Below are 26,525 nucleotides of genomic sequence, written 5' to 3'. Positions count from 1 at the left end.
GACCTAAGGTCCGTTAACACCAATTTCAGTGCGGAAAAAGATCTTTCCACACTTACTTGGGTAGCGGGTACGCTATTAATAACGTTTGCAAGTTTATATAAATAAGGACGGGAATATTTCTTTTCCTCCCAATATCTCATTATGTCCATGTTGATATCCAACGGTTTTGGGTTATAATCTATTATTTCAGCTATTGCTTTTCGTAATTCATCCTCTTCTTCATCGTTTGAACCCACCTCAATTGAATTTAGAAATGTTCCTAACAGTGAAAAATTGCTTTCACTTTCATTAACTTCATAATTGGTAATTAAATCAATTTGATTGTTTAAAACATTGGAAGACACGTCGTCACTTTCCTATCATGAAAAGTATATTAATATATGTGAATATGAATTTAACACTAAAAATTACGTACTTTTTTGGAAATGTTGAAAAATTTTCTAATTAATCTTTTTAAATGGTTCCTGGCCCTGATCATATTATTGGGGTTTTGAAGCAAAATTCTTCGAAGTCTTGGATCTAAATATAAGGCTGACAAAACTATATCATTGTCCAATAAATGTACCTCTCTTTTCTCCAAACAATCCACTAAAATGATACTATAACTAGAATTCATTGCTTTTACCCTTAACTTCATTTCCATCCATAATTTATAAAAGTCACTAAAATATAACTGTTCTTCTTGTAACTTTAGCGTAGTTATATATACAGGTTCTAAAAAATGTATTAAAGATTTTAATTCATCCCACTCAATAGAAGTAAGGTTTTTTGATTCTAAATGTGTCTCGCAAAAATTTTGAAAGTTTAAAAGCTTTTTCATCATTTTGAACGTTGAATTCCAACGAGTTGCTACATCTACTTCGGGCTGAGGTAGCTTTAGATTTGAAATTAAATACCTAGTTATACAAAACTTCTTAAAAACAAATATATAAATATTTGGTTTTGTGGTTTTGAATTTAATTCCTTGAAAAAATCTTTTACGCCTAGTTGTAACGTGTGGGCAGCACATCTAATTGATGTGATAGCATGAATTGAAATGTCTTCTACCACATTACAGAAATCACATTCTTCTACCTCAGTCAAGTTAACTTCATTTAAATTTTCTACGGTTTTCAACATATTACGTCCGTTGTCTGTTGTTACACAGTAAATTTGATGTTTAGAAATATCAAAATTATTTAAAATTTCTTCCACTTCTTGCGATAAATTCGGCGCAGTATGCTTCCTCTGCAACTCTATCATTGCTAGAGTATAAATAATAATTTTATTGTTGTTGCAAAACTGTGCATTGACACCCAAGATACTGCGGTTGAGGCGTGTTGCAGTATCAATTTTTAAACAAATTATACGGTGTTTTAGGACAGTGCGAATTGCTTCTTTCATTGTTGCATATTCATCCGAGACCAGGGACATAATGTTTTTAGAGGTAATTGGATTCATATCAAGGCCAGTGAAAATTTGTTCCGTTAAAAATTTAAAGGGTTTTGAGTCTAAAATTGCAAAGGGTCATTTTTCATTTGTAACTAATTGTACGCATGCCTCCTTCACATCCTTTTCAAGCATAAATACCGTAATTTTTTTCTTCTTTACTTCTGGTCCTTCACTCTTCTTATTTTGTTCCAAAATTTCAAAAATTTCAATATGTTTGACTTTTAAATGTCTCTGTTGATTTGTTAAATAATTTCCTTGCAGAACGGTTCCGCAAATGTTACACCGCGTATTATTTTCTGCAGTGTTCACCGTAAAAAATTCCCGTACACTAGTATTTAGTTTTCGGCCCATTTTTATATCATTTATTATTATTGATTTTAATTTATTATATCGTTAAATATTAAAAATCTGCTAATGATTTTTAAATTTTCAACAGGAAATAAATATGTAGTTTGATTTTTATTTTTGATTTTTATTTGAAAAAATTAAAAAATGATTTTTAGTTTTGATTTTTATTGAAAAAGTTTTCATTAACTGTTAATATAAATAATAAAAATCAAAAATACTTTTTTTTAATATCAAATATGAAAAAAATTTTAAATAATTTCTTTTTTCACAAAATATAATAAAAACAAATTTATAATATGAAAAACTAATTTTATTTTTTTTATTATAACAATTACTGTCTCTGATTAAAAATAATTTAATTTAATTTACAATGGATTTATTGTCTTAGGTTAGATTGAGAGGAGGATGTCTACGAGTAATAGGTGTTTTTTAAAGAAATGTATTCTTTTTTATCGATTTGCGTTCTGACATTAAGAGCACCTATTGCAGTTGGAGCATCTTCCTCCCGATATCCTTCTAAACAGCATTCATCTGCTCTTTTATATAATTAACATTTAGACGTAGTTCTTTATAATTTAGTTTTGTTAATAACAATATAATAATTAATTATAATGTGATAATTAATTATAATGTATCTATTTATTTTAAGTGTTTACAAATGAATGGTCCTAACAATGTCAATGGAGGTGTGAATGAAAACTTGCATATTAGACCTATATTGGAAAACAATCGCCTTAATTCACAACTGGTAGATCCAAATTGTAAGTGTGATCAATGTTTATATGTAGAATTCTTTAAAATGTTTGTGAAAGCTATACCCCTTTAACAATCACTAAAGTTTAACTTTGTTTACCGATATTTTTAAGAATATTGGGAAACATTAAAAACCATACGAATATTCTTTATTTTTGATTTTGCTTTGAAGCGAGCTACATTATTGACTTACAACAAGTCAGCAACAAATAAGAATATAACTTATACGAAACTCGTAAAAAAACTGCCAAAGTTAATTGCAACCATTTCGGAACCTCAGATTACTGCGTTTATAAAACATAGAACAATAATTCTACCGATCTATCAAATTGACCAATTTGTAAAAATACACACATATATAAAGCATTATGATTGCACTTTAATTTGGTATATCATTTGTGGCGTAATGTGTGTATATATATATATAAATATATATATATATATATATATATATATATATATATATATATATATATAATATATATATATATATATATATATATATATATATATATATATATATAGTATATATATATATATATATATATATATATATATATATATATATATATATATTATATATATATGCTATAATATGAAAACTATAAAAGATATTTACAACCATATCGGAGCATTAAATTACCGCATTTCCAAACCTGTACCAATAAATATACCAATCTATCCAACTTTTGCAAAAATTCATTACGCCACAGATTGTACACCAAAACAAAGTGCAACTGTATTGCTTAAAAATGATGCATAAAAGATTGTCCTGGCATGAAAACTGTCAAAGTTATTTGTAACGGAACCTCAAATCACAGCGTTTTTAAACATAGAACAACAATTCTGCCGATCATTCAAATTGACAATTTTTTAGACGAACACATTACGCCACAAATGATATACCAAATTAAAGTGCAATCATAATGCTTTAAAATGATGCATACATGAGTGTCATAACATGAAAACTGTCAAAGTTATTCACAACCATATCGGAACTTCAAATTACCGCCTTTTTAAACCTGGGAAAATAATTCATCGATCTATCCAATTGGCCATTATCTAAAAATACATTATGCAATAAATTATATACCAAAACAAATGGCAATTTTAATGCTTCAAAATGGTGTATAAACGACTGTCCTAGCACGAAAACTGCCAAAGTTAATTTGTTAGAATTTTCCAGCAAAGTTGTATATAATTGGCATTAGATTTTAACGTTGTTAAAAATAGTATTATTCATTAAAAGGAGCAGTTTTACAGAAGACCTTTCAAACGCCGATAACACTGACATAACAGAAAAACATATAACTAGTACTATCCTATACGCTGACGACTTATTCATATATTGCTCAGGCAGAAGACACTCAGCCATAATTAATAAAATCCAAACAGCTATTAATAATATGCAAAAATAGAACGATAAAAACGGGATTCAATTTCATGAGGAAAAAACATTAGTAATTAAATTTTCCAGACGTTTAATATCTTCTGACAACGCTGAAATTAAGCTATACGGCAAAGGTATACAATTTGTAGAACAACACAAATTCTTAGGTGTCATATTTGACAATAAATTAACATTCAAATTCCACATTAAACAAATTAAAGCAAAGCTAAACTCTAAATTGAATATAATAGAAATGTTAAGATGCTCGCAATATGGATCTGATCCACAATCTCTCCTAAAAATTCTACATTTCATCGTCTCCCTTCTATTGACTATGCGTCTATTATATATTTATCCGCCAATAAATCAATCTTAGATATTTTAGAACCCATTCAGAACACAGGAATAAGACTATCCATTGGCGCCTTCAGAACTTGTCCCGCATGTAGTATTCAAGTCGTATCATTATTTCCCCCTTTACACCTTAGAAGATTAAGATATTTACTTAATTATAGACGGAAAATTCTATCAGTGCAAAATCATTCTCTGTACCAAATGTTAACTAATAGAACAAAAATAAAACTTTTCAAACAAAAACAACCAAGATGCTATCCTTTCTACGTGAAAGCGGCACTAGAAATGTCTCAAATATATAAAAGATACTAATATTATAGAAAATAGAAAGCTATGAACAGTGCACCATGGCGTTTCTCTGACGTTAATGTTGATTTCTCTCTTGCATATCAATATGATATGACGTCCCTTGAGAAAAAACAAGAGATTATGGAATTAATTAACAATATATATCCAAATCGTTATCATTTTTTACAGATGGATGAAAAGGCAGGGTTTGCCATTTATAGTAATTATATTATCATCAAAAAACGTATTTCTAACTACTTCTCCATATTCACCTCAGAATTACTTGCTTTAAAAACTTGTATTGAGAATAAGTATTCCTGTCTTTAATAAGAAAAATCTTTTAATATCTGACAGTAAAAGCGCTTTAGAGTGATTGCAAAATCTTTTTAGCAGTAATAAATTGCCAGGAAACATAATAACTTTTTTGTGGGTACCAAGCCACTTGAATATATCGGGAAATTATAATGCAGATTTACTTGCAAAAGATTCTTTGAGTTAAATAGTATCAACTGACTACAAGTATCAACATACAGATTATAGACAATGGATTCGCAAATATATTTATGATATCCGGAACGATATATGGAATAATAACAATTTGTCTAAATTATATCAAATCCAGAAAAATATTGAATCTAAATTGAAAAGAACATTACGAAAATATGATTTTATTCGCCTATAAGAATATAATTGATAAAACTCAACCTCCACTCTGTGAATGTGGCAATTCTTTAAACGTTCTCCATATCTTTAATGATGTTCTCTAAGGAAAACAAATTTATTGACATCAAAAATCTCATAATGGAAATTAATTTATACAACTCGATTTAAATCTAATTACAAAGCTCATTATAAGATATATATGTATATATTTATATGTATATATTTATTCTATATTAACTAAAATTGTATGGCCTATATAACCTTATAGTGTTGGGACCCTATTTTGAAATAAATAAAATAAATGTTAAAAATGATAACTTTTTCGTTCTAAAAGATTTTAAAATGAAATAAGTTTACAAAATAATTAAAACAACCTTCTTATATTTTTGAAAAATGTAAACTTTTATAAATTTTTAATATAAATGCCAATAAAAAAGTTAATTTGAAATTTTTTTGTCAAAAGCTACCAAAATTGTTTAAGATCTTAAAATTTTTGAAAATCACCGCATTTATACAAAATACCGTTTTATCAATAAAATATACAGTGGGCGACAAAATAATGGGAGCTTTTTCTTTATTAAAAATTTTCTTTTTTAAATTTATTTTCTATATATCCTTATATAGTAATTTTGTCATACCTGCACATCCAACTTTTGCACGATATTTTGTGCAGGTAAGTCAAAAATGCAGTTAACTTAATGCACTTACCTATACATTGATGCTGCTAACAGCAAATAATTTTTATGAAATAAAAAACTAACATGTTTGTATGTATTATTTTTAATTAATTTTATATTTATTAAAAGAAAAACACATTCCTTATAAAAATTTACTAAAAGCATTAATAATTATTAATTTAAGTAACAAAAAAACATAAAAATAAGCTTGGAGATCAATTAGGTCACATATGTACATACTAAGTACGTATTTAAGAAAAAAAAATAAGTTATAGTTTTTTGTTTAACTGCCTTTATCGATTCTTTTGCAATTTCTGTTTCTATTTGGTCAATGGGTGAAACAATACTTTTGAACAATATTTAATGCTTTCAAAGCTTCTTTCAGTGAAGGGACTATATTTACCTTCTCATCTTCGGGTACATTTTCTATGTCAATATCTGAGTTGTCATTTCCGATAACATCAATTATTTCGGTTTTAGTTAAATGTCCATAACATCGCTATCACAGTGTATGTATTCCACGCTGTCAGGCATAATATTTGAGAGATTAACTTCTTCATTGATTTCAATGTCATTTTCTGGAAGCGTATTAATAAATCCAGCCTAAAAAATATAGAGATTGTATTTATAAAATATGAATATTATTTTGCTAATTTACCTTACGGAAACAATTTGAAATATATGACGGTGTCACTAACGGTCTTGGCCGTTTAATAAAATAAAATGCGTCCAGAAGGATACTGATTTGTAAAAATCTTTAACAGACATATCCCTCTCTAATGCCGAAATTTGTTTACTGACAATTATTTGTCTATAATAAGCCTTAAATGTCGATATCATGCCCTGGTCCAATGGCTGAATTAGAGCAGTTGTGTTTGGAGGTACTACTACATTCTCTAAAATTAGCGTCTTATGACAGCTGACATTGTCAACAATTAAAACAATTTTTCGATTAATTATACCCTACGCCACTTTAGTGTGGAGGGTATAAGGAGTGAGATCGAAAAATTCTTAACACAGGTTTTTTATTACATTTTTCAACCAAAGTATTATTTGATTTTTTTTTGATCAAGTTACCTTTGAAAAACATGTCAGTTATTATGTGTAATGTCAATTATATTAATTTTTTTGTTAATCTGATTAAAATGAGTGACCAGAAAAAAGTGCGTACTGAAATTATTAAATATTTTCAACTAAACCCAACTTGGTCTTACAAAAAGTTGGCCAAGCATACAAAGGTCTGCCGTCAAACTGTTTCCAATGTTATTAAACAGTACCGGGAGAACTTGTCAGTTGATAGAAAACCTGGTTCAGGTAGAAGGAATGGTCCACATGATGTTTCTAAAGCCAAAAAAAAGAACGCATTTTCAAAAGAGCTCCCAACACATCCGGTAAGAAAGCAGCTCGGTTAGCTCAGTGCTCGGACTATTTGGTACGAAAAGTTAAAGCTAATGCAAGTTTAAAAACATACAAGGCTCAAAAAGTTCCTGACAGGAACGCTGCTAAAAATTTAGAGGCCAAAAACAGAGCACGGAAATTGAAGTCAAGTTTTATAAAAAAATATTCTTGCTGCATAATGGATGACGAAACGTATGTTCTGGCAGATTTTTCGCAACTTCCAGGTCAAAAGTTTTATGTTGCTGATGCTCGAGGGAATGTTGAAGAAAAGTTTAGGACCCAAAAGCAGACAAAATTTCCCAGAAAGTTCTTGGTATGGCAAGCAATATGCAGTTGCGGCAAAAGAAGCCAATCATTTGTTACAAAGGGCTCTATAAATACCGAAATTTACATCAAGGAATGTTTACAAAAAAGGCAGTGGAGAGATATTGGGCTCTTGTTAAAAGAGAATTGAAGAGTACAAAAAAGGTGTCCAAAAGTGTGGTAGATTTTAAACGGAGATGGACTACATGTTCGAGCAAAGTGACAGAAAGCACTATAAAAACGTTAATGGAAGGGTTTCCGAAAAGGGTTCAAAATTTCATCACTAGTGATTAAAACTATAAAAATATTTTTTTTTTGTAAATTGTAATAATAATTTGAATCAAATAAAAAAAAAAATAAAGCTGTAAGTTTAGTGGTTTCTTTTTTATAAACATATATGTATGTTAAGAATTTTTCGATCTCACTCCTTATTGGGTTTGTGCTGATGTTTGTAACGCACAATAATACTGGTCCTATACCCACCTTAAAGTATTCCAATCGGCTCAGAATCATTTTCTGTTCCTTTTTTCTTCATATTATTTGTACCAGAAGCTGTATATATTTCACGGCTCACAGTAGAAATATTACATTTATATTTTAAACAAATAGTTTTTTTCAAAATGTTTTTCTTATTTTTTTCTTTTATTGATAAAGATGTTAACTTTTTCTTAGACATTTTCAATTTAAAATTCACTTTTCAACAAAAGATTAATTTGTTTACATTTTTTATAAACAAAACAATAAATCAGTGTTGACAGCTAAGGGGTTTCAATTAGAGTTTTGTGATTTAGCTGTGCAGGTATGAACAAGGTACTTAAATTAAAGAATTTATGTGGAGTTTGGTAAAATAAATATACAAAACACAAATTTTGTGCACATATATTCAAAATGCTCTTAAGTGAAATGCAGGTAGTCAAAACTACTGTATGCTCAAATTACTAACATTCTATGAATATAACTAATTAAATTTAGAAAAATAAAACAATATTGAACTATTTGTTTTTCTGTTACTGACAAAACAATGGAAACTTTGGTATTACCTTAACAAAAACGGTCTGAACTTGTCAGTAACTCAGAATATATTTGGGTATCTTTTATTTTGTATTGCTGCTGACATCAGAGATGCATTAAAATAGTAATTGAGTCAAAAATTTAATTCAAAAAATTTAGCTTTTCCCTTATAACCGCATCTTAAATATCGTCATTCCAATTACACCTGAAAGGAAGATGTTTGATTCCATATCTTCGAACTACTGTTTTCCATAGATTTTCTATTGGGTTGAGATATGGTAAATAGACTTCAATACAGGTATAACTTACCACTCTTACCACTCGATTGCAACTTAAAAGTTGGCTTTTAGAGCCATTAGCTTTTTTACTTCCAAACTACGGCCTAGTTTTTACAGCGGAAGAACACTTCATGTTTTTTGAATAGATCTCTCTAGGTTTGTGCTGACGCACTATAATGTTGGTAATATACCCACCTTAAAGTATACCAATCGCATCATAATAAGTCGATTTAGATTTTCTCTGCCTCCCCATTTATAAGAGCTAAGCAAGAGTAAATGGTGGCAGAGAAATTCTGCTCCCCCATTCATAAGAGCTATGTACATTGAAAAATTATGACAGAGAAATTCTGCTTCCCCATTCATAAGAGTTATGTATAAGGAAAATGAAGGCAGAGAAAATTCTGCTCAGAGAATACTTTTTTTTTTGTAATTTTTTTGTACAAGCAGAAAATTTTTACTTTTTACACATTCAAAAGTGATGAAATTGGAAACTGATGACTTGCATAAATATTCTTTGGTATGTTTACCTGAAAAAATAACCTTGAATAAGGCTATTGGCATTAATGAGAATATTTGATATTGTTGAGTATGGACATGATAAATTTTGTATTAGGGTATACAAAATTTATCATGTCCAAATTAATCGGAGTACTCTATTCTATTTACAGTAAACATTTTCTTATCTAGAATATTAGAGTATATGGCTCAATATTGACTCATATTAAATACTCAAATTAAAAATCATTCTTTCTAGATTAGTTATAAATATAAATGACTGAAGTAAAAATATTTCATCTATATATTAAATTGGCGGACTATTATGAGGGCTTGGAGCTCCCATATAAATAAAATAGACAAATTCGTATATCTGAGAATCTATTAGAGCTATTTAGAATAAAACGAGCGAACTTTTAATGGGGACTTGACATCTTCCATATGAATAAAATACAAAATATTGTTTATCTAGGAAAACATAGAACCAGATTCATCACATTTTGCATAAATTACTTCAATATTCATTTGAAGGAAAAAGGGCAAATTTTCATCTGGGAGCTTAAAGCCTTAACTTAAATAGAAAAATCGTATATCTAAGAAACTATTAGAGATAGAATATTCAAATTTTATATGACTTTTATATATATTTATATAACTTTGACATTCATGTGAACATTTAGAAAATAACGGACGGACTCTTAATGGGCGCTTGGCACCACATACATGAATTAAACAAAAAATTTCGTATATCTTGAAATCTGTTAGATAATTCAAATATTTGGAAATTAGTTAGAAATTGGCGAACTTGCAATAATTTTCTTGGCATCTCTCATATGTAATATATTGTTCATCTGGAAAACTATTGTGGTTAGAATTTTCAAAATCTTTAAGTGGGTTTTTTTTTGTACTAAAGGGTAAAACAAAAAATATTGTATATCCCAAGGCATAAGAATATGAATTATTTTTTAAGAATAAAAGTATATATTAAATTTTAGCAAGTATGAAATAAATAGATCATTAATGTATTATTTTAGAATTGAAATCAAATATATTATCATCAAGAGAAATTATAATAAACCTTTAAGAAAAATTTTATTATTTAGTAACGTAATAAGTAATTTTTTTGGTTATTATGTATTTATTTTGGTTGGGGTAGCGAAGTAACCGGGTATTAGCTAGTTTGAATTATAATTTGATTCAATTTTAATGTTGTTGGATAAATCCATAATTCTGAATGTGTTGTGTGAATCCTTTAAATTCAACCATTAGCCTCAGATAAATACACCATTCCCCAATTACACAAATTCTAAAGTACTAGAGTTGTCCAATGAAGCAATTGGATTTTAACATATTTCCTCTTTTTTAATTACACTAGTTTGAATTGGAGGAGATTCAAATAAATCCAATTCACTTTTCATACATTCTATAAATCCAGACATTTTAAGTTTCCAAAAATATCTTTTAATTTCTTTTAATTTATTATGTGGGGTTTGTTTTAAAAGTTTTATAGGATTTCATTTGCGTTTCTGGATTGTTTTTATTTTTTCAATAGTAGCATCTTCAATATTATTTATCACTTTTCTTCCTTGATTAAATAGTATAAATTTCACTGGTTTTGTTCCGATTTTCTCCAAAATTTATTTTTCAATATCTAATGATTTATTTTTTAATAATTAAATCCTGTCCTCAATAATGGGTAAAAGTGTGAGAATAGAGATGAAAACAATGATCCAATACCACGCCCATATTGTACAATTCTTGATGTATGATAAATTTCACCAATATTTTGTATATTATTTCCAGATTAATTAATGTAGTAATTTTTATACAACACATCCATGGTTATATTAAAAATGGTTTATCTGCTAAGTGTATAGTCATTATCAGGGCAACGATTTTCATGCACTAAAAAATTAAAATATCCGATTATTATATGCACTATAAAATGGGAAAAGTGCATATTTTTAAAAATGTGAAAAATATGCACAAAAATGTTTTCTTTGTGAAGGTACATATTAATAGATATTCAGATCTTAAGTTTTTGATAACGAATATTTTTTTAAGGACTACTTTATGTACTTTAACCTCGAGAATGACAAATATAAAGACTAGGATACAACTTTAAATAGTATATATTTAATTTCTGAAAGCTTCTTAGCAATTCTAATAAAATTTGGTGAATGAATGTATTTTTGTATAAATTATATTTCTTCCCAATTTTATCGTTTGGTAATGTTTTTAAGTAAATTATGGACGTGAGAGAGATGTTATGTCATCAAGGTATCTTTTTATATGGACACACAGATGGATAGACTCAGAAATTGATACTGAACCGATACTTTATGGACCAATATTTTTGACGTTACAATTAGCAGCACAAACTCAAAATACCTTCCGTATTATTGTGATTTTAAAAATTAAATAAAACTATATAAAATTGTATTTCATAGAACCTAGTATTTTGTTGTTAAATATAAATTTGTTGATATTTATTAAAAAAATCTAAATATGTAAACATCAAAATTGGTGTAAAATATGAAATACAGAGAAAAAAGCAATTTGTTTTAGAGAAAATAAAAAATATGCAAATTATGCTATAAAAATTTTAGAAATATCCAAAATATATGCAATTTAAAGCAAAATATGCAACAACAAATCGAAAACTAGTTAAAAGTTATTTCGAGCTACTGACATTTGCATAGAAATCCTTGCCCTGGTCATTATATATTTTGAAGTGTAAAGTACAATAGACTGGAATATATTTCTTTAAAGCAATATCTCTTTCATCATCATTTCGAATCATTATGGATATATCATTTATATTGAAAGTTTCAATTTAAGTTTTTTTGCTCCAAACATGCCGAGGTTTAATAATATCTGTGTAAAGAAATACAATTTCGTTTACATCAGTTGAATCAACTTCATTAAAATAATGCGAAATGTTACCGGAAAATTTATTTAACGAGTTTTCCAAAATATTATGTGTGGACGATAAAATAGAATCGTTCCTTTCATTCTCTAATTCTTGACTTAAATCTTTTTTATCAATTCTTCATTATTTGGTGATAACTTGGGCATTACGTTCTACGTTCACTTTATTTAAGTTTTTGTTGACTTTTTCTTTTAATTATGCGATATTTTTTGAGGTATTATTTGTTGTATTATTAATACTTAAATTTGTTTTATTCTCATTTGATGAATCCATAAGTACATTATATTTGATTTAATGTTACCATGTTCAACTTTGGTATTGTCGTTACTTCATGCAGACTTATCCAAATTTGAAATATTTCGCTTTTTACGTTTTATAATATTTTTATCAATTATATTATAAATATGCACTTAATCATTACTTAATGTAACATAAATATTATTTTCTTTTATACTTGAAGCCATCTTTAGATTAAATGATTGAAAAATTTGTTGATTGCAATACATATATGTTTAAACTATGCACTAATATCATTTCGATGAATCCACGTTGTAACACCTTTTCGACCAAAAAAAAAAACAATTTGGCTTATAACCTTTTTCAAAAACATTTTTATATTTGCTTATTGAACCAAATTTATTTATATTATATTTACCATTTTGAAAATGTTTAAGTTGTTGTACACACTTCTTAAAAGCTTTTCTTCGTTTATGTTATTAACTGAATTGGGTGTTATTTTTATAGAACGATGATAAGAGGAGTCATATACTTTCAATAATTTATCTAATATATCTCTCCATTTATAATTTCCTTGCATACTAAATTGTTTCCACATTTTATGTTCTATTAAATCGCTCTAAGAGCCTTAAAATAAGAGCTTTAAAATGTTTATTATAAAATTCTTTTCCTTGTTCTGAATGTATATTTTTGGGAGATTTTCCTTTATTTAATTTTACAATATGTTTTAATGCTTTCGATATTTCTATTATGCATATGTATATTTAAAACCTTTATTATATTTTGCAAATGGTATCATCTCCACCAAGTCTATTTGCCATGTATCTAAAATTCCCTTTTGAAGAAATCAACGTCGCACAGTGATATAGGAAAATAAAGAGGAAAATAATTCGGTAACTTCTAAACGGTTAATCCGATTTTAATGAAATTGTTATTAATTAAAATTTTTATTTATCAATTTGATTAAAAAAATGTTTGACAAATGTTTAAAATATATAAATGTAGAGCTAATGTTATGTTTCCACTGAGACGTTTTGAGCAAATCTAGTTGATTTGGGCAAAACTAGTTGCAATCATTTAGATTTCCCATACATTTTTGACACATCCAAATCTAGTTAATCTACTAGATTTGATTTAAAACATGTCGAAATTGTATTTTTTCGAACAAAATTTGCTTATGCAACATTGCAATGTGTCTAGGATAAGCAAAGCTATCCATTCAAATTGAATATTTTCATCGAAAAAGTGACAATTAATTTCGAAGTGAAAATAGTAACAAATTATAATTTAAAATTAGTGGCATTTAATAAATAAATTTATTCGATTACAACTGTAATTTTTTATTTTTAATATGTAATTTTACATAAAATTAACTTTATTGTGGATATGAAAAAATAAAGTGACAGAATTTGTTCGAAAATTCGAATATCAAAAACGAGTAAACACAGTGGAAACACCTTGAAGAGGTTTACGCAAATCTAGCAGATTTCAAGCCAGTGGAAGTATACCATTAATATATAAATATTTAAAAAACATATATATTGGTAACAATAATTTGATAATAACGTAAATCATAGACACAAACCACGTAACATAGACGAAAAATATATATTGACATGAAGAATCGTAAATTCGACTACTTTTCTTCCTCAGACGAGACGACATAATCGTCTAACAGAATTAGGGCATTAATATCTAAAGATATATCGAATCATATGGTGTTTTGCTTGAAAAAATTCTCTACCCAAAATTAAAAATGTAGAGTTTATCGAAGGAATTCCCGAAAATATTGTTACTAATGATAAAGAATCAACTTTAATAATATTAGATAATTTAATGCTTGAAAGATCTAATAAAAAAATTTGTGAACTATTTACTCTCATTATGGTGCTTATTTCAGAGATATTTCATTAAATTCTAAATATGTAGAAATGTTTAAAAATCCGAGAGACAGTTTCAACATTTAGCTCGTCAAGAATATCCTGAATATTCAAAAGCTTTGGTTGATGTATATAATAAATGTACATAACATGCTCATGGTTATTTATTGCTAGACCTTACTCAACAAATACACAACGCCTTAAGATTTAGATCTGATATATTCAATAATACTCATTACTCAATATTTGCAAATATAAATAATGATCTCCAATCTAAAATTATAAAAGGAGAACAAACATATTCTTTATGTTCTTAAAAAAGCAGAGCCTAAACTAAGAAATGCGATACTAAAACATGTTGATAATGTGGTCGTAAAAACTAGAAATGAAATTCTTTTTAACGTCATCAACAAAAATCATAAAATAAATAGAACCTTTTTGGATAAAATAAAACCATATAATACGATTAGAAAAGTTTGTTCCTAACAAACCTCTTTAAAACAAAAGAGGAAACATCTTATTCAAAAATGTGGTTTTTACCAGTCATAATTTCTTCAGTATTAAATGGAGTCATTGCAAAAATTTTAGAATGTCAAATAATTTATCAAATTTCTTGTCCTCAATCCATCAACGTATGATAAATTTAAAATAAAAACAATGGATTCTGATTTTCTACATCGAATGCTCTTACCAATATATGGATCGCATACACTGAAAGATATCAACAAATGGTACTATATTAAACAAGAACTGTCTAAATATTTGATTGGAAACCAAAAACATCTTATCAGAGTACAAGTAAAGCAATGAATAATTTACGTGATAATAAAACTCAAACAAAAAAAATATTGGAATACAAACTAATAAAAATTTACTAGAGGATGTTTATACTAATAATGATATTGATGATTAAGTTGATATGGATACAAAAATATAAAAATTCAACCCAACTTCTGCATCTTCAGTAGCTAAACGACTTAAACATTTTTCCAATAAAGATTCACCAAAAAATAGAATACTATCAAAAAATGAAAATCATAAAAATATGAAGCAATCAACTTTACCATATCAGTATTCTCCTCGTGTAACTAGAAATCGGAAAAAACTAGAATATGAAATTAATGATTTACAATGGCAAAACGTTTAAAACAAAACACATTTAATAATATTAAAAAAATATATAAATTATAATTTAATTATAATTTAATTTTTAGAATCAAACATTTATGTTTGATTCTAAATCATTATCTAAGGAGTGAGATCGAAAAATTCTTAACACACGTTTTTCATTACATTTTTCAACCAAAGTATTATTTGATTTTTTTTTTTTTTGATCAAGTTACCTTTGAAAAACATGTAAGTTATTATGTGTAATGTCAGTTATATTAATTTTTTTGTTAATCTGATTAAAATGAGTGACCAGAAAAAAGGTCTGCCGTCAAACTGTTTCCAATGTTATTAAACAGTACCGGGAGAACTTGTCAGTTGATAGAAAACCTGGTTCAGGTAGAAGGAATGGTCCACATGATGTTTCTAAAGCCAAAAAAATAGAACGCATTTTCAAAAGAGCTCCCAACACATCCGGTAGGAAAGCAGCTCGGTTAGCTCAGTGCTCGGACTATTTGGTACGAAAAGTTAAAGCTAATGCAGGTTTAAAAACATACAAGGCTCAAAAAGTTCCTGACAGGAACGCTGCTAAAAATTTAGAGGCCAAAAACAGAGCACGGAAATTGAAGTCAAGTTTTATAAAAAATATTCTTGCTGCATAATGGATGACGAAACGTATGTTCTGGCAGATTTTTCGCAACTTCCAGGTCAAAAGTTTTATGTTGCTGATGCTCGAGAAATGTTGAAGAAAAGTTTAGGACCCAAAAGCAGACAAAATTTCCCAGAAAGTTCTTGGTATGGCAAGCAATATGCAGTTGCGGCAAAAGAAGCCAATCATTTGTTACAACGGGCTCTATAAATACCGAAATTTACATCAAGGAATGTTTACAAAAAAGGCTGCTTCCATTCATAAGACTCTATAATGTGTCCACTTATTTTTGGCCTGACTTGGCATCCTGTCACTATGGTAAACAAGCCCTTGACTGGTACAAGAACAATAATGTAGTATTTGTACCAAGAGAGGCAAATCCTCCAAACTGCCCGGAGCTAAGGCCAGTGGAGAGATATTGGGCTCTTGTTAAAAGAGAATTGAAGAGTACAAAAAAGGTGTCCAAAAGTGTGGTAGATTTTAAACGGAGATGGACTACATGTTCGAGCAAAGTGACAGAAAGCACTATAAAAACGTTAATGGAAGGGTTTCCGAAAAGGGTTCAAAATTTCATCACTAGTGATTAAAACTATAAATTTTTTTTTTTTTTTGTAAATTGTAATAATAATTTGAATCAAATAAAAAAAAAATAAAGCTGTAAGTTTAGTGGTTTCTTTTTTATAAACATATATGTATGTTAAGAATTTTTTGATCTCACTCCTTATATTCATGAAAATATCATCGTCCTCGTCCATAAAACATGTATCAAAGTTATGTTAAAGTTTATAATGTATTTATTTCGTCGGCCGCAATAATTCTTTTGTCATCTGCATAATTCAAAACTACTTTATCTAAATGTATTCATTAAATCATAAATAATCTTTTTTCAAATAATGTTTTTTTTATAATCTACAATTGACAAATTTTTAATATGAATACATTTTAGACCGAACTCTTTCATAATTTTTCCCTTATTCTCATTTTTCATCATACCAAGAACTTTTTTATTTAATAGAGGAATGTTAAATATGTTATCAGGTTGATACTCAGATGTGTCAAACTTTAATGGAGTGTCTTCACGGATATCACTATAGAAATCCATGTTCGAGCAAAGTGACAGAAAGCACTATAAAAACGTTAATGGAAGGGTTTCCGAAAAGGGTTCAAAATTTCATCACTAGTGATTAAAACTATAAAAATATTTTTTTTTTGTAAATTGTAATAATAATTTGAATCAAATAAAAAAAATAAAGCTGTAAGTTTAGTGGTTTCTTTTTTATAAACATATATGTATGTTAAGAATTTTTCGATCTCACTCCTTATATTTTTTTGGAACTTTGGTATCATATACTGATAATGGAAATCGAACATTTTCCATTTTGAGAGTTCCAAAACAGCAAAGTCTAAATAAATAGGTTTATTATATGTTATTTGTATAATTTTGAGTTGGACTGCAAACATATTATCAGAAAATTGGTATATAAACATATTATCAGAAAATTGGTATATGATTGAAAAATTTGGCTTAGTGCTCCATCTCCTAAATGGTTCCGCCTGTTTGTTTCCCAGTCGGTTACAATTTTTACATCTTTTCGTTTATGTACATTCTCCGTGGTTTTTCCATAAACGAAATTATTTAATAATTTCAAAAGAATTTTTGGCCATTGTTCTATGGTGAGTATTAAGGTCTATGTAGGGTATTCAAACGATTAATCGTCGATCGATTAATCGGTAAATTTTTTGACGATTAATCGCTCGAATAGATGAAAATTGCCAAATAACGAATAAACCGAATAATTTATATCAAATAACTGATTATGAAAACTTATTATTTAACCGTAAAATTACTGTATACTTATACAAAGTTCAATATTTTTATAATACATTTTTATGTATTTATTCCTTAATTTCTTTTCTATAATGGATAATATTTATTGGATGATTTTTATAACAATACTTCAGAAACATTGTAATAAGTTGTTCTACAAATTACTGAAATGAAATCTTGAAAATAGTGACATAGCCTTTACTTCTACATCCAGTTTTGGAGAACAGTGTTGTGTTTCTAAAGTATTTCTAAAAAGTTCTTCAGCAATACATAGTTATACTCTAGTTCATTGGAACGTATGAATTCTGGAACTCGTTGATAAATCTCAAAAACATAAATTAAATTAATTTCTTTATATAGAAGAGGATTTGACATGAAAAAAAATTTTAATATTTGAGGAAAAGCTTAATTGACAAACTGAATTTAAAGATGTGGAAAATTATAATTTTTTGTGTTATGGGAAGAAAATTATTGTACAAATCATCCACTTTCCTTTTATTCGAAAGTCTCCTTTTCTCCAATTGATATAAACTTTGATAGTGATATATAATTTTTTGTTGAGGGAAATTACTTTCATATCACCATTAAAGTTTGAGAGTTCTTTCATGAATAAGTGACAGTCATAAGAAGAAAAAATATGAAAGACTACCGGTATAAATTTAGCTGTTCTATAAAGAAGATTACAAAAGTTATGGGCTGCGCCTTTAAATTTACCAGTAAAATCACAGTGGTCTCGTACTTTGTAAGTTTCTAAGTTTTTCTCACAAATATGACAATTTGTTGAGGAGTCAAATAAATGTTGATTGTCACTAGAAAGTGTCATAGGTGTGTCTTTAGATAAATAATTTGTACGAATTTCTGTAGTATCGTTAATTAAATTATCAATAAATATAGCATCATCTCCAAAATAAATATTAAACCTATCTAAACTATCATCAAAACTACAAAAACTATATGTTTTTAAAAATTCTTATTTTCGGAGATTTCAATTTTCTCCAAGTAAGCATCAAAGTCAGCTTATATAACAAAAGGAATATCCAACCGTTTATGATGATTTTTAAAATGTAATATATTATCATCTACATTAGGCATCTTTGTAACTACTTTCTTGCAATTATTCTCGTGATCCCTTATTATTTTTTCAGTTTGAGAGTATTGAAGACATGCGATGCAAAGGTATATCCATCCCTTAAAATAAAATTATATTAATATATTGTATGAAAATTGTATGAGCATTATTATTTAAATTACCTTAAAATACCTGTAATTAATACATTGTGGAACTATTCTTCATCACTCAAAAGAAGGAGATTTACATGCTGTTCTTTCACTATTGTTTGCAGTTTTCAGCTATATTAATATTATTTATTATGTTCGGCTTGTTTCTGAGCAATAATGATGTTTTTGAAGCAATAACGCTCCATTTAAAGCAGTAATCATCGTGATTTAAAATATTGAATTATGCTTGTTTTTTCATTAATTATTGGAATGTATTTTAATCCTCTTATAAAAGAAGCCATATTAATGATTACTTCAAGCTTCTTTATCCGAATAAGTGACCAACCACTATCCCTTTCTTGAAATTCACTCATTTTGTTATTTTAACATAATGTTATTTAAGGGATTCTTCAACATGATCACTCAGTGTGAATAGAGAAGATAATTCTATATCTTCATGTCTTATTTTTATGTACTCGCATTGAAGCTCCATATTATACTTTAATGTAGTATAATTCTTTATAGAATTATTAATAATACATACTAACCCTCCTTTACAATTTCGAAAAACTCTTTCGGCTGTAATATATCCTCCGGTTTGTTTTTATAGAAGTATGTCTCTATTCTTCCTTTGAATGCTCTTCTACACATAAAGTTGTTTCAATACAATGAAGGACTTCATGTCCTTTCAACATTTCTTGCACTTAAACATAATTTCCTTTTAGTTTTTAATAATGCTTGTGCACTTTAAAATTAGTCTTAGGACTCATGAAAAATATATTTAAATATTGACCAAATGTGTTCACATATATTTTTTTTCTTAACGGAAATATTAAACATTTTTTAATTTACCAGGAATTATTTTATCATACCATAATTAAACCATTTGTTACCAATTGTAAATGCTTGGGTATAGCATAAAATTATTATTGTTGCACAATTTTCATTACCTTCATTTAAAAAATAGTATTCCAATTATTTTTAAATTTTGTTGGACGTCGAATGGTTTAAATTAAAAAGAATATTTGCCGAGGTGTATTCATTAATAATTATTGCTTAAAAATTACTTTCAAAATGCCAAAGCATACGTTCAGTTATGAATTTTGTTCATATAAGTTCTTTTCTACAAAGTGGAACCAAAAAAGACATTTTATACAACGCCATAACTTCAACAGGAAAAAAGCGAGAAATTTTTCTCCAGAGATCCAAAACAATATTCCAGAGGAGAACGTGGAGCTAATGAAAAAAGAAGAGGATCTTCTAAATTTTTTCAGCACGCAAGAGCGTAATAGGAATATGAAGAACTGATGAAAGAAGAAAATTTAGAATTTTAATTGTAATATATTTTTAAAAATAATTTTATAAAATAAAAAAAAGACAAAAATCCTATTTTTAATTTGATATTTTTATTTATTCATTTTTAGATATAAGTAAGTTTAAATATTTGAAGCCCTTTTGAAGATTGACGACCTTTGTAAATAATAGTCCAATTTTTATCATTCACAAATCGTTGCGGAAGATAAAACCATTTATTATTTTCCAAATATGCGATAACTTTTAATCCGACTTGACTTTCTTTCGATTTTTAAAACTTTGAATGGAGATAATTTTATGATTTGTTGATATATCTAAAAAAAGTAAGACATTTATAAATACCTAAAAAACTGCAAAACCAAGCCTTGATGACCATCATGAACTCTAATGAGGCCCTATACATTTTACCCTAGCCCCTATAAAAAGCCCCCTTAAAAATTTGATTTAAATGTCCACAGTTTTATTTAACAATAAATGGCAATATCTGAGGCAAATTACAATTCAACTTAAATGTTTTATTATGAAAACTAAATCACATATTATTTTTGTAACAGGTGTAGGGTCTGCCTCGCCCGATTATAATTACTTACTTGTTTTATAATTGAATTCGACCAATACCTTACCCTGAAAAAAGTTCTATACTATAATATTGCCAGCACTGAACTTAATATTCTTCATGTCCAGTATCTTTCCCTTTGTCCACCATAGAAATGTCCTCTAAAACTAAATTTGGACACGTCCAAAAAAGGACATTATTTCGTATCAATTCGACCAGAGTAGACGAGTAAAATGATTCTTTCAGAAACTAAGAGGTTTTCTCACAGGACGACGCCAACCAAGACAGACTCATTTTCCATGTGACTAACCATAGGAGTACTAATTTCGAACTTTATATTAATATTTACCCTAGAGGAGTACTTTTTGGAATTTTTCAGTTTCTATTGTTTATTTTATTTTGCATATTTTCTTGTAATAATCTCCTTTTCTGTAAAAGTTCAAAAGTGTTCAATATTTTTTGTTTTCCCATTTTTTGAATTCAATTAATTCATTTCTTTGTTTTGTGTTTATTTTGGTAGATAATTGTATATAAATAAAAAGTAATAACAATTATTAACAAGTAAGAGTGTTATATTCGGCCATGCCGAGTCTTCTATACATCAAATTTGGTGTCATAGAATTAAAGTAAATTTTGGAAGGTCTTCTCATTTGATATATGCTGAACTTAACTATTCGAAATTAATGTAGACATCAGAGTGATTTCCGAAAGAGATTAGAGATATTTTTGTTGTTATAAAACTTGTTTATGATAAATTTTACAACTATACTGCTAAGTAATTTTCTGATCAATTATGTACCGATCCTTACAAAATTTTACAAAGAGATTTGGGTTCCTATAAAATATGTTCATATCAAATATTACTGCTATAAATGATTTTTTAAGACAGTTATGTGCGTTAAAGCCGGTTAGGGTCAATTATGGGCCGTTCTTATAAAATTTTCCATAGAGATTTAGGTTCTTACAAAACATGTTTGTGCCGAATTTCACCACTATAGATGCTTCCTTTAGCCAGTTATTCTGCGTACTCCGATTTTTAGGTTCTTATAAAAGGATTTCAAAGTTTAAAGGACTACAAACAAATATTTAAAATATTTATATGCATTTTATAATGCTAATATTGGTGTCAAATAGAAGCTGGTAATCTGTACATTCTATCTACATATATTATTTACATGTCTCACTCAGAAAAAAAAAACGAAAAAGAAATTAAATTTAAAAAGGTTTCATTTTCGACAAAAAAAAACTTTTAACTACATTTTTGTGACAAATTTTCTTTAAGATTTCCAATTCTTTCTTGATGATCTTGATGATTTGAAATAAATTATATTATTTGAAGCAGAGGAACTCACCTTCATTTGAAATTAATATTAATGCTAACATTTTAATATAAATTTGGAATTCATTTTTTGAAATCGGTTGTCTTTTAAACTTTAAAGTCCTTTAAAGAGCCGATTATAAAACTGAGTACACAGAGTTAATACTAATGGTCCACAGTTTACTGTACGCATAGATTTTTTCATGTTTGAAAATAACTTTTGCACGGTTTTTAAACAAAATTATGATTTTCACTTCTTTCACTTTAATTCTATGTTTAGTTCTTCTCAAATATTATAAACCATTCCTGTTTATGTGAAATGCTTTTCTATATAAAGACATTACTGTTTTTAAGATTTTCAACGAGTTCTAGAATTCTTACGTTCCCTTAAACACTAGTTTAACTATAACTGTTGCTGAAGAACTTATTGGAAATACTTAAGAACACAACAATGTTCCCAAAAAACTGGTTGTAGAAATAATGGCTATATAATTATTTCCATGATTTCTTTTCAAAAATCATCAAATAAATTTTCTTTATTATAGAAAAATTATTAAGAAAAGAAGAAAATTTATAATAAAAATATTCAATTATGTAGAAAATATATAGTAATTTTACTGCTAAATAGTGAGTTTTTCTTAATCGGTTAATTGATATAAATTATTCGGTTTATTCGTTATTTGAAATTTGACAATTTTCATTTATTCGAACGATTAATCGTCAAAAACTAATCGATTAACCGATCGACGATTAATCGTTTGAATACTCTAGTAATAATAAAATTGAAAGAATCGTACGTATGGGAAACTATTATGACAAAAATCCTCAAATTTTGCACGAAAACTTTGAAATCAATATGAACATTTGGTATATTGTTTTTAATTTACATTGCTTTTAGGGTAGCAAAGCACACAGGGTATAGCCAGTATCGTTATAAAAGCCTCACTTTTAAATCTACTGAGAAATTTAAAATAGGTCGAGATTGAACTAAGTTACTTACTTAGAAGTACATTAATGTTCGCAATCCCGTTTTTCATCCATATCTTAAGATTTTGGAGGTGTTTGGCAAGTTTTATTTATATTTTTTTTAATATTCGAATAAAATCTTTTATTCGTTCGAATAATCGAATAATTTTTAAAATTTCCTCGACTAAACGAATAGAAAAATTATTGTTAGTTGTTGTTCGAATAATTTGTAGAACGAATAATTGACTCTTCTATTTTGACTTATTTCGATAGCGGAATTTTTATTGTAATCTAAGTGTGCTTAAAATTGTGGTATATCAAAATTGTCGTAATTTTTTTCTTATACAGAAAAATATTTAAAAAATAGTTGACAAATATGTGATAAAGAAAATCTAAAAGACAGATTCGGATTCAACTCGTTTTTGTAATAAAAATCGCCACAATTTAATCATTTTTCGCCTGCGGCACTCCTGTATGTGAAACTTAACCATTCATATGAATCCCAAACAAATATATGGGATGAAATAAAGCCCATTTTTTTAAATTATGTCGTCTATTTGTATATTTTTAGAGCATTTCTTAAGATTAATAAAAATGTTAATGAAAAAGGTATTTTGTTGTTTTTTTTTCTAACAATTAACGACAATAAACCTAGCTAAAAAAATAGGCGAAACGAAATAACTCTCAATAAAATAACGTCGAATTAAGAAAATAAAAGTACTCCCAACGAAAAAAGACCTCATAAATTCCAAATAAAAAAATGCACCCAATTAAACTGACATCTTTTCCCGGTTTTGGTATCATAACAATTTCGGATACTTCCCATGAGGTAGAAAAATATCCAATACGTAGCATCGAGTTAAAGATGAACAAAATAATTCTCAGTGCTGAATTGGGCAGGTTACTTATCATCGTGGTAGTAATTTTATCTATACCAGGTGATTTTCCTGCCTTTAGACCTTTGATTGTCGTCTTCACGGCGTGGAACCACATTATTTATAATGTTAGAAGAAACTGTATCATTTTCAGTAAACACATTCTCCAAGTGATTGGCGAATGCTTCAAGTTTTTCTGACGTATTTTTTGCCCATTAACCATTTTGGAGGCGTATGGGTGACTCATATGCAATAGGGCATTCTGTTTTCTTAGTAGGGTCTAAGTTTTTGAGATAATTTCTCAGATTAGATTTCTTATTATTTTTTAAGGCGATGTGAAGTCTTCTTTGGCACTGATTAAGTTTAACCTTAAGGTTTGGAAATTGTTGCCATTGACGCCTGAGTGTTCTCCTTTCTTTAATTAGAGACTCAATGTTCCTAGGACATTTCGAATTTTTGTAGTATCCCAAGGTGACTGGGGGTGTAGAAACTTTGACAGCATCTTGTAAGGAATTGTTCAACTTCATTCTTGTGTTGGCTAAGGCCGTTAGCATTCCAAAAACAAATTCTTAGGGAATTCATTTCTTATTTAGCAGGATCTGCATGAGCATGCTTTAATTCTGTATTAATTGTAGCAAGTGCATTAAAAGAGGGTGGTATTATTTTCATTATTTGTTTGCAGATTTTCATTATTTTTATTTGTAAGACTTCTATATTGGGCACTAGAAGTTTGTTTTGCATTACTTTAGGTAACGAAACTCTCTTTTGTCGTATGGGCATACGATTTATTCTGATTGCTTTTATTTGTGATACTTCTATATTGAGCACTAGAAGTATTAGGAAGACTTGGAAAGTTAGAAGCTTTATATTGAACATATAAAGGTCTTCTGGCCATATTTAATTGTTGCATGTGTATATATACTGGACATCCGCGATAGTTAGCAGTGTGATTTTGACCAGAGTTACTGCATTTTCTTTTATTGTTATCTGTTTTTGGGTGGGGACAATCTTGGTTTTTATGGATGTCTCCGCATCTCACACAAACAGATGGTAATTTGCAGAAAGTTCTGGTGTGACCGATCTCTTGGCAATTTAGGCATTGAGGAGGACCTCTGCGTTTAATGGGTTCCTCTACAGTTATTTTGCGATTAAGAAGATATCTTAAACTATATATGGGATGAGTATCACCCTTTTTCTTCAATTCTGAAGTCAGTCTTTAGCGCCTTTTTAATGTCATCATTTGGTACAGAACAATCTACACCTTTGATAACTACTGCTAAACCCTTTGCACTTTTTAGTTGATATGTGTAATAATTTCTTTTCTCAGAATCAAAACTATCAACTATTGTTCTAAAATACTTTTCTGAATAAGTCTGTATTTTTGTTTCCTGAATGTTTCCTTTGCGTAGGGAGACTACGTGGAAATTTTCTTTGCCTACAAGTTGGGTAGGTTCGCGCAAATAGAGGGGAGGTGGCTTGTGGTCTTTTAGAGGCATGGATGGTGCTTTTTCACTTTCCTGGTTGTCAAGGAGTGCAAAACAATTTTGACTTACCGAATTTTCGGATTCGGATTTGGTTCCAATTTTGAAGTCCTAGGGCTGGACTTACGTTTTGTATAAGTGACATAACGGTCCATTCCAGTTTGGATCTTTTCCGTTTTATGCGAGCTTAATGTATTTGGCTTGTTTTTTGGTATGGCACCAGTATTTTTTGACATTGGGCTTGAGTGATCTTCCTTATCATTAATGGTTTTTATAGTTTTAATATTGTTATTGATACTATTTGTGATATTGTTCACATTAGCATTACTATTATCATCAACCATTGTATCAGTTGTTTGTTTTTCTATTTTTTTCTGCGTTATCTTCCACACAATTTTCTTGTTTGGCGCACTTGAGAGAGGAGATCTCTCGTTTGTTGTTGTTTTTGAATTCGTTGTTTGTTTATTTATTTTTTCTTTTGCGCTGTTATCTACACAATTGTTTTGTTTTGGCGCACTTGAAAGAGAAGATCTCTCATTTGTTGGTGTTTTTACACTTAAATAATTTGTATGATTTTTTGGATCATAATTATTGTTGTTGTATGGAGAGCTCATAACAAAGTATGCATTTTTTTCCATTGCTACTGAGCCTCCTTTCACTTATTGGAGAGTTAGAGAAACTCATGCACAATAACACAAACACTACACTTTATTTAAGGTTTTGTTGTTATTTTTGTTTTTTTTTTTGTTTTGTTTTTTATACTTTTTGTTTTGCT

At 28.2% G+C, this 26,525-nt stretch overlaps 2 protein-coding genes across 2 annotated transcripts in view; one reads left to right on the top strand and one right to left on the bottom strand.

Moving 5' to 3' along the window:
* Window positions 1-26,525, top strand: part of LOC111688418 (myb-like protein D) — a 226,368-nt gene that overhangs the window by 138,200 nt on the left and 61,643 nt on the right. Inside the window, exon 10 of the mRNA XM_046946506.1 lies at window positions 2,429-2,540. Coding sequence (XP_046802462.1) covers window positions 2,429-2,540 — 112 coding nt within the window. The remainder of the gene's footprint in view (window positions 1-2,428; window positions 2,541-26,525) is intronic.
* On the bottom strand, window positions 20,666-26,445 carry LOC124418843 (putative uncharacterized protein DDB_G0282133). Its single transcript, XM_046946511.1, has 2 exons — window positions 25,823-26,445; window positions 20,666-20,868 (listed from the first exon to the last, which is right to left on the bottom strand). Exons 1-2 carry the CDS (start codon window positions 26,386-26,388, stop codon window positions 20,850-20,852), a joined length of 585 nt encoding a protein of 194 aa, XP_046802467.1. The 5' UTR covers window positions 26,389-26,445; the 3' UTR covers window positions 20,666-20,849.

The sequence above is a fragment of the Lucilia cuprina genome, chromosome 2 (assembly GCF_022045245.1).
Source record: "Lucilia cuprina isolate Lc7/37 chromosome 2, ASM2204524v1, whole genome shotgun sequence".
Lineage (NCBI taxonomy): Eukaryota > Metazoa > Arthropoda > Insecta > Diptera > Calliphoridae > Lucilia > Lucilia cuprina.
This window is presented reverse-complemented; position numbering and strand designations above follow the sequence as displayed.